General features: G+C 38.6%; 1 protein-coding gene across 1 annotated transcript in view; it reads right to left on the bottom strand.

The window, feature by feature from the left end:
- Nucleotides 1-3,445: 3,445 nt before the first annotated feature.
- IL17REL (interleukin 17 receptor E-like) overlaps nucleotides 3,446-10,378 on the bottom strand; it is a 45,337-nt gene continuing 38,404 nt past the window's right edge. The window contains exons 14-16 of the mRNA XM_010085668.1: nucleotides 6,917-6,974; nucleotides 4,465-4,519; nucleotides 3,446-3,473 (exon numbers count right to left, since the gene is read on the bottom strand). Of these exons, the coding sequence (XP_010083970.1) occupies nucleotides 3,446-3,473; nucleotides 4,465-4,519; nucleotides 6,917-6,974 (141 nt within the window). The remainder of the gene's footprint in view (nucleotides 3,474-4,464; nucleotides 4,520-6,916; nucleotides 6,975-10,378) is intronic.

The raw sequence follows: 10,378 nt of genomic DNA, 5'->3' as shown, positions 1-10,378 counted from the left end.
CAGTAGAAAAGCTGCACTTCAGTGCCACGTAAAAGGGCCTATTCCTGCAAAATGTCACCATTTTTTAAAGACAGCTGTCACAGGATATGAGCAAGGGGAATTTGCTCACTGCATCTTTTCACAGTAAACTGAAGCACATATATTTGCTTCTGTTTGCTAAGCACAGGTATGTGATCATGTTGCAGTATTACATTACAGTTCAGTCAATCTGCTGTCTAAGGAACTAACAGGAGCAGCACTGTTTCCACTCCCCTACAGCTGGACTGCCTCCTTTCTGATGGCTCACATATGCCTGGCTCTGTAGGTCATGGAGTGAAATAAGCAGTAAACTAACCCTATGAAAGTAGTCATTATTTCTCTTCCCATTTATTTCTCTTTAGTAGTTTATCACAAGTCTAGAAAAAGAGGTGGGTCAGGAACATAGCCTGCAAAGCACCAGCGTAGATCTGCTGTGGGTGTTATTATGGCTTAGTGAATACACAGCTACGCAGCAGGATGTGGCAATTCAAGCATGCCTCTCAACTATATCAAGGAAACGTACCCACTACTGCAAATAAAAGACATCCAAAATATTGCAGCAGCATCAGTCTGGTTTCCCACACCAGACCCAGTATGGGTGCGGCAAGTGAAAATAAGTCCCTAAATAAGCAGAGGAAAACTGCTTTAATTTATGTGGTAACTTTGAATATTAGTTTCAGGTTTGTGCAATGCACTAGACACAACAGAAAGTCTTTTGAAGAGATTACTACAAAGCAGCTATCAGTGCTTTTGCTATACCTCAATTATATTCTGATACATGCTAATATCTCAGAAAAACTGGGACATTGATTCTCTGTGATAATAGTAAGAATGTACATATGAAAAAAAACCAAGTAACTGCGAGCTGTCTCAAAACAGAGTGATTGGACTGGGCCCACAATAAGCAAGAATGGAATTTCCTTCAACAAAAGAATGGAGGCTCTACAGAATTAGCCAAGTCTATAGGCAATCACATAGGGGATTTTTGCATTTGACTGTTGTTACAGTAAGTTTACTTGTGCATTGGTCAATATTGCAAAACTATTGCATAGTTTGGGTGAGAAAAAGCAGTCATCAGAGTGAAATGAATACTCTTAGAGTTGGGAAAGATTCTCATACCTTCTTTCAGGATTGACCTATAAAATATCTTGTGAAAAAAGAAAAAAAAAAAAACCTTTATTTTTGCAGCTGTAATGTCATGAGGACAGTAGTGTCTGGTAGCTTTGTAATGCAGAACTCTAACTTCTCTAGAAAATTCTTCTCCACAACCTGAATGGAACTTCTTCCAGTGTGTTACACGTATAGAGTGTCCCAGTCACTATCTGAGAGAGCAAGAAGAGCTGATCTCAGGTGGAACAGGAATTTTGTCACCAGAAGAGACAATGTTTACCTGAAATAGTGTATTAGAAATGGGACTCTTAAAGATCAGCTTGGGAGTCAATCAGTAAAGCTACTAGCAATTTTCTCACTTCACAAATGCAAAGAGGCAGACCTGAGCCAAAGAATGGAAATACTATTAGGGATTATTTGCACACATTGCCCTAAGCAAGAATGTCTTAACAGTACGCATTTAGGCCAAGTTGCTTAGGCTCCACCTAAAACAAGTATCCAAGCAGGATGAAATATGCATGGGAAGTTCCTGTCTCTCTGCAGTGGCCATCACTGGAGCCTATGCTACTCCCTTTGAATGAAGACTTTACTTTCAGTTAATTTAAATTACGTCTGTTATGTTCACCATCCAAGCTTTCCTGTAAAACAGCACCAAAGTAATCAAGACCATTCTGTTTGGTATTTACATCCCTGTAGCCAACAAGAGAAGATATACTACTGCAAGAGATTTTGTGTCTGTGCAGCTGAAACAGGATCTCATCATTGAAAGCGTCCAGCTTCAGTAGCTATTGTTGCTTCATGACCTCACATGAATTTGTCATTGGAGGTGGTGTTTTGTCTTTGTTAGACTTAGGTTTTCAGATCCTGCCACACCTGTGTAATTTAAAATAATTTTCAGTATGAGGACATATTTTAAAAGTTGATCTTAAGACTTCACTGCAATAAAAAGCAAACTGTACAAAGCAACCTTTCCTACAAAAAAGACTTCTCCACTGGAGGAAAGTGAAGAGAGCAATGTTGTGATGCTCTCTCAGTTGAGTGGCTGAATGTCTTGTTTCTGGCTGCAGTCTGGAGGGTATTGAAGGAAAAGCAGATGGCTGAATAGATCCATGCTTCTATTTCACAGCCAAAGTAACTAAATGCTTTAGGAAAGCTGCCTTGCCACATCTGCTTTTGGAGCTGTAGCACTGCTTGGAACAAGAACATATCTAATAGATGTGCAACCACACAATGAAGCTGTGATATCAAAGGAGCCAAGCAGAATTTGTCCTCTTCAAGGCACCTCAAAAACCTTGTATTTCCATATAGCAGATATGTCTCTTCCACCATACTTGTCTCCTGAAAATTGGTCTCTGAAAATCTTGAAACAAACAACACATTCAGGTGGAAAATATTTTTTATTGATCAACTCCTTGTTCCAGACCCTCACTCCCCACCCATATTCCTGATCCCACATGAGCAATTCCACATGGTTTCAGGATTTGCTATTAATCATCTTTTAGTTGACTTTATTTCCTTGTTACACAACAGGAAGTCAGGATGTTCAACAGTATCCAGTGAAATAAAAGCCAAATGTTTGATAATCAGTACAGTGTGTAATATTATTCTCAAAAACTGAGTATAAATACTGATATAATGGAAAAAAAAATACTTCAGTTCTTTCCACTGTTTCCTTCTAGGCTGGATTTCCACATGACACTTTTAAATAGCTATCAAACCAAAGACACATACCTCCTCAGACAAACAGGAAAGTTATCTCCAAGTCAAATACAAATGCAAACAGAGAAAGCAGTTGTTAGATATATTTAAGGAATATGGTCTGTCATGGTGAGATCATCATAATGGCATCAGAAAACAAGTGAAATTACAAAGAAGTATAATGTAACAAAGCTGAGAAAACTTCCTCCATTCTTCATTTCTCAAAACCTTTTGCTTATAGTTTAAAAATGAAGGTTACAAATAAGAAAAACTTAAATACTTGTTCTACAGGCAGACAAGGTACTATGAAAGTACTCATTTATAGCATATTACATATAAAATATTAATTTAGAAGGAAAACGTGAACCTGATTCTCTAAGTGATCTAAGACATTTTTTGTTTTGAAATACTGGAAAATGAGGCATCATAATCCAGCTTCTTTTGGACATGTTTGAATAGCCTTAACTTGCTAAATTCTTCACTCATGAGAATAATCTCCCGGTAATTAGCAGAAACTACTAACGTGAGAGATGAGCAGTTAGACAAGATTTGCAAGTTACACCAAAATACAAGTTGATGTTGAGAAGATATTAAGGAGCTTGAAAATATGTTGTTAAATTCAATGCAAGGAATGCACACTCTTCATTCTAGGGGAAAAACAGAAGAGGAAAGAAGATTAGCTTTTTTTCTCTGAAGTGTGAGAGAGTTCATTGCATTCACACACAGAGTTAAAAACAAATCTAACCATTTGTCTACAGCTTGTGGACCTGACTGTCACAGTCCAAACAGAATTCATATGAACAAATGAACAAAACCAAGATACCTTATTCTGAATGGTATCTTCTGTCAAGGGAAAAGCCAAAGACTGCCTCAAAGAGAAGATGGTAGCCTCTTCTCAACCAGATCACTCGCATAACTTCTGCAAGGCTGTATCTTTTTTACCATCTTTGAACAAGGGCTTTTCAGAGCAAGTCTGCTCTCTCTGGAAGTCAAGGTTGCTCCTACTATTCTAGGTTACCTCTGAAAGGGTATCCTTAAAGGAAGAGCATTTTTAAGAGTTCAGGGTCTATGAAATCATACTTCTATGGGCCACATTAATTACTGATTTGCTTACAGCCTAGGAATAGGTGTTTTGCAAAGGGCAGTGGGAATGAAAAGAAGCACTGGAACAGCTGAGCAGACACATCTAGTGAGTGAGGGCACAGAGGGGACTGATCCACCTGCGAATGTCAGGGAGAAAGCAGGGAGCAGGTGCTAATAATGTGAATGTCACCCTCAGCAAATCTGAGATTGTTCCAGGGCTCTTGCAGGTTGTCTTGTTGCTTCACAAGCTTCTCACTTCCACTGGTTATTTATCTCCCTTTGTCCTCTCTCTCTGGCAGCAAGGCAGCTACCTCGGTTGCCATACTGCACTGTGGTGCAATAGAGAGCGAGCAAGGGGAGAGAGAGCACAGGAGCAAGAGGTGCCTTCAGTGGGAACAAGGAAAGTGGAGAGATAGGAACTTGATATTCCTGGTGGCTAGAACAAAATTGACTCAGACATTGCTTCTGTTCTTCAGAGAGTCCAATTATATGTTTTCAGGATTAACAACTCTATCAACTCTCAAAGGTGTTTTAAACTATACATTGTATGGGTACCTGTGTGTCATGGCCTTTGCTGGATTTCCATCACTGTATGTCTGACCACGAAAACCTAAAGAAACAAGTTCAAATGTAGGTTGACATTTTGTGTTCATTATGATTCACATATTTATTCTCACATTAACTGATGTGGGTTATTATTTCATTCCGAATAGACAAGTTTCTTTTTTAATGGATGAAATAATGTCTCAAAATCTTTGGCTACATTAAATGGAATCCAGAAAAGTGGCCAAAGAAAAAATAAAATTTAAAAAGAACACAAGGTTTTCAATGCTCTTTAATGCAAAAAAAAAAAAAAAAAAAAAAAAAAATCCCATTTCTATCCTCTGTAGAGCAAATAAGGTTAAATCATTCTAATTCCAAAGCACGGTTACTGATAGAAAAATGCAATGCATTGCAGTATAATGCATTCTACAAGCCAGAAAACTCTTCTTGCTGGAAAGAGAGTAGCCTTCATGATGGTTAGCTACATTAATTTTTTTATAATAGATACTGTCATCACTGAAATCTTGGTTTTGAGTAACAAAATACATGTTAATAACATCACAGCTCTTTTGGACACACTAATGCTGCTTGGTATCTTCAACAGTGATGCTTAACAGTGTGAATTTCTGTTTTACAAAGATATACCCAGTAATAATTTTCACTATGTCATTATAAGATTATTTCTCATTTATTTTGACATTTTGTACAAACCAAATCATCACAAATTACAGATAAATCTTAGATTTAATATTCCCTTCACTTTTATGTGGATTGTTTTTCTTAACACCATGGGTTCAAACACAATAGCATCGCAGGGTGAGAATTATCACCCTCAGTGACATTATCTTTAATATACTTTCATCATCTCCTGATTTTAAAAAGCCAGTGCTTGAGAAAATCTCTTTGTTACAGAAAATAAGCATTTAAAAGTCCTAAGTAGTAATGCTATTACTGTTACATTAAAAATCTTTCACATGACAAGCAGCTGATGGCTCCTTACAAATCATTAAGAACACAAGGAACTACAGCAATGAGTCAGTTCAGTGTCCTATCTCTGACACTGACTTGCACTGTCTGCCTTGGAGGTTTTGTGAACCTCCTCCTGGTCAGCTGACAGAGACGGAATTATCCACCTGCTAATGTGGACCGCATTATCCCAGAAATATAAAGTATGGCAGAATCCACGAAGCATGAGGTTAGTATCCTCTATACAACAAACATAGTGATCATGTATTATGGTTTTGATATTCTTGGTATGTTCACAGTTTCTCATATTTTTTTCTGAATCTACACAAATTCTTCATCAGAAAAAAAACTTGTGACAAGAAGTTCCGCATTTAAATCAAATACTGTGCCCCAAAACTTCTTAAGTCAGTTTTCAGTGTTCCACCATTTTCATTTAATACACAGACCCATTCTGTCCTACTGTAAGGTAGAGGGGAATTCCCAGACTGCTGTCTCTGGAGCCTGCCATTATTTTACATGCTTTCATCGCACCCTTCACATTTGTTAAAAGGAAAATATGAATAAGAAAAATGCATCCAGACTACATGAATCACAACAGTCTGACTATTTAATTGGTTCACCTTGAGTGGGCTTGTTATGAGTTTTTAGGTGAAGAAACCTGAACTAGCATTATGCAAGTGCTTGCACAGAGAATTACACTTAGACTACAAATTCAAGCCCCCTCCTTTTCAGTATCAGGCTTCCAAATTTGAAGCTATAGTTAACTAATAGGTATTTCTACACAGAGAAAATCTGTCATAGGAATCGCTATGTTTACAAGGAACTGGAAGGGGAGGCTGGCTGCACGAGTAGGTTTGGGGAGGTGTTTTTGGCTAAACTAGTTCTAAACTAGTCAATCTGCTGTTGTACTCTTCACCATAAACCCCATAGCCTTAGTTCACTCTGAACTCATTAACTTCTACAACACCTTACTTTCAGGGCTTGGAGATTTCAGAACATCCTGACTCCATGAGTGTATCTGAGTTTACCTCAAATCATAATAAAATCCCCACCGTGCTTCTGCAGTGGAGAGAAGTACTACCATCCCATTTGCAGAGGTTGAGAATTAACAGTAGGGCTGTGCTGTGATCACTGCAATGACAGCACTGTGTGCCTACTTGCCAAGGATTGTTTTTAACTAGCTACCTCATGTACCAACAGCAAGGTAAATGTAGGTGTGGCATGCAGAACTTGGCACAGGATGGAAAATTCACCCAGGAAGCAGAGAAAACAGACAGCCACACAAGTTGCCCTTGCAGTAGCTAATTAAAAGGTAGTTGAGGTAACTGAGTCCATTGTCTCTAAAGGAAGCTGAGCATATCGAGCTCACATGCAAATATCCACATTCAGTCAGATGAATCCTACCTCAGTCCTCAGTGAAACCACAGTTCACCTGAGTGAGATGTTCTCCTCTATACAGTCAAGTGCTAATTCTTCTTCTGTTATCATTCATACTTACCACAGTGGATATCACAGATCTGCAGTGGAACTGAATAATCTACATCTGTCCTCCAGCCCTTTTAAAAGAAAGAATTGAGTCTTATTCCCCTTGAAGAACGGTTACTAAACACGTGTTGACAAAATGAGATTGCTTTATTAGTTTACTCAAGTGACAGCATTTTTTAATCTGTTTTGGAATAAATGCATATGGAGACTGTTGGTCTAGTGTATATTTAGTGAGTTGCAATCACTTTTACGTTTCTAAATGATAAAGCTAAAAAGATTTTTTTTTGAGAGAGAGAACTGTATTCTGACAGATAATGTCTTATTTACAAAATAAATAATTTTTGCAGGAAAACATCAGTTTTACCACACAATCTGGCTTTTCAGTAGGGAGAGAAGAATAACTCTCATTACCTGGAAGGCTCTTGCAATATCACTTTCATGTTGCCCTTTTCTTCCTAGCAGCAGAAAGTGAAGCTGACAAGGCCCTTCCAGGGCAGCTTCTGGAGCCTTGTGGAAGAGCTGTCAGTCTCTCTTGTCCCAGTGTCTGCTGAGAACATTAACTCTGGAGAGGAATAAACCTATCCACTTCATGCTCATTATCTATTAATCTTGTGTTAATTAAGTTCAGCTACAGAAATAGTGTGCAAAAATGTCAGAAATAATTTGCTCAGCACTACTTTCAGGAGTGCTGATTCCAGCTCACTATGCGCTTACTGTGCTGTTTGCTATATGCCTAACCTTTTCCAGCTAATGTCAATTTTTGAAAAATTCATCTATGATTTACTTGGATCTTTATATACCTTGGAACTTTGTTTTACAAAGGAAAATATAAAGGCAGGATTAACAGTTTCCTGATGATATCCCTTTATCTGCCACTGACAAAGGAGCAAGATCATGGAGAGCAACTTCTCTGTTAATTAATGTCATCTCAACAAGAGGTGGTGTCAGCACATCAAGCTATAAATAATGTTCTTTGCCAACTCCATTCACACAGCAATCAGATTTGGCTGGGAGGAGAAAGCTGTGAGAGTGCCTTCTAGTTTTCTTTTTTTTTTTTTACTTATTTGTTTGTTTTGTACAAAGTACCTGGCAAAATCAAGACACATACCTGAATGCAAATTGTTGACCCACACATTTCCCGTGACATAGCGATTGATACAGAATCTCCCTAATGAAAAGAAAAAAATTGAAAACTATTATTTTCCGTACCCTGGGAAAACAAAAATGTATTGTGTCTCTCCAGCTCTGTGGTTTGTTTACCAATAATGCTACGTGTTCTACTGCATCAGAAAATTATTAAAGTATATATGGAAGGTTATTGATTTTCAGAGATATCCCCAGATCTCAATGACCATAAGCAGCCCATGTAGTTTTGACAGGCACAATTCAGGCAGCACCAGAAGAGGGCTAATGTTCCTGCATTTTATGAAGCATTATAAGGAAGAACACCATTCCCACTGTTGCTGCTCACACCACATTAACCACTGAGCATCTTCACTTCTTTTCCCTGGGGTACATGAGTTGAAGGAATGACCCTTTCTCTACATTTCTTATGGATTTCCCATCACATTGTATGACGAGAACAAGTTTGGCCTTAGGGTAAAATTGTCCTAAATGACTGTTCGGACACTTAATGTTTGATTGTTTATGTTTTGTCCTCAAAATAATGTTAGTCACTCCACTAATAGCTATGAATCCTACACTGATCTCTTTAGTGTGGTGAACTCCTAAAATAATTTGGGGCAAATTAGGTGAATATGTTCTTTTTCAAGCACGACTAAACAGAGATTACTAGGTAGAGAATGAACACCAGTTTCTGGGAACACAGAGCTAATTCTTGATGAAAACTTTGTATATATTTCTCATGGTGTTGAGACAGGAACTGTATGTAATTTATGTGGGTTCTCATTCTGTCACAGTAGCAGAGGACATAGCGGCTTTGTACCAGAGGGAAGAAAACAGCATTTTTAAACACATCAGTGCCTTTCATTAAAAACACACTTCAATACCTAGCTGTGATTTATTGATGCTTCACCATTACCCTTCTCACTTAGCAATTCAGACAGGGAAACTTTAAAATCAGAAAGTCTAAACTCCACAGATTTCATGTGAAATGAGCTGGTTGAAGAGAAGTACCACTAAGTGTTCACTGAACATAGTGTTTGACAACTCTTCTACCATACATATCTCCATCTCTGCTGGCAATACAGCATTTCCCCAGATTTCTTGCCCCATTAGGACAAGCTCTTGATAGTGCCACCAAAGCCCTCTGTGGTCTGTACTAGGACGTTTTTTCTCAGGCCTTTCCCCATGATTATTCAGCTCTGGGATCTCCTGCAGGAGCACTTGTCATGTTCCACTTAAGCATGTCCTCAGCTTGAGCAGCAAAGCCGAGCTGGGAAACTCTGCTTTTAACAGCCGCCCTGTCATATTCAGCACTCAAGATCTAAGAAAGACCTAAATAGATTCGTTAGAAAATAAATTCAGCTTTCAGTGTACACCCCTTTCAGTCTAAGAAGTCCTTACTCATAGGTCAGTTACCCCCTGGTATGTGCATCCTGCACACTGAAAGCATCAGAAGTACTTGAAAAAGTCACAGTTGCAGCATGTACCTGCATACAGTGGCAAAGAAAGAAGGACAGCTGGAATATATCCTAAAAAGAGGACAGGTATAGGAGCTACAGCATGTTTGTGTCTTCTAAAGCACATCCCCCTACAGCGGAGTGAAGTCAATGGGCACAGTCAGGAATAACAGTAGAAATCACAACATCTGGATTTGTCAACTTTCTCAAAATCCATCATATGACATCTCATATACCTGATCAGTGGAGCCAACAGTGAGAGCACACATTTAGGAGTGGACATAATGCTGAACCAGCTGGATGCCTTTCAGCATGGTGGTCCTAGTAGCTCCTAGGACCTCTCCTGCTAATATTTTCCTATTTGAACAATAAGGCTATGGCCACTCTTCTGCTCTTTGTCCGCACTTTCCAGATGTACCTCTTAGTAGATCACAGGTCAAACCAACAAGGTAATTCTGGTAGTCAGGGTTGAAGGGCAAGGGCAAGTCACAGTGCTGCACTGAAAATGTATGAGATACAGGCTTAGTTACCTGTAGAGAGGAATGAGGCTCCCTTTTCCTGACTAGCTGCTGCCTGAAACAGAAATCTCACCCTCCTTTAATCTTTTCCCTCTCTCCCTCGCTTTGACGGAAGAAGCAGTTATGCAGTCACAGTCAGCCAGCTCAAAAAGCTATTTTGGCTGAAAACTTTTTTTGTGTGTTCAGCTTGTTTTGGCAGCTGTGAAATTTAGAGTGGTTCAAGATCATCATGTATTTATGCCTCAATTCTTACATTTCATGATGTGAGATTTTGCAGATCAGCTGTATTAGGAGCTCATATATGAAGTAGTAATACTAACATTTGCTGTATACATAATAGAAATACTACACCACAAAAATTATGTTAAAAGAATA

This window comes from Pterocles gutturalis, unplaced genomic scaffold (assembly GCF_000699245.1).
Source record: "Pterocles gutturalis isolate BGI_N339 unplaced genomic scaffold, ASM69924v1 scaffold18340, whole genome shotgun sequence".
NCBI classification, from domain to species: Eukaryota; Metazoa; Chordata; class Aves; order Pterocliformes; family Pteroclidae; genus Pterocles; species Pterocles gutturalis.
Note: the sequence above shows the minus strand (reverse complement) of the source record. Positions and strands in the feature narration are given on the sequence as shown.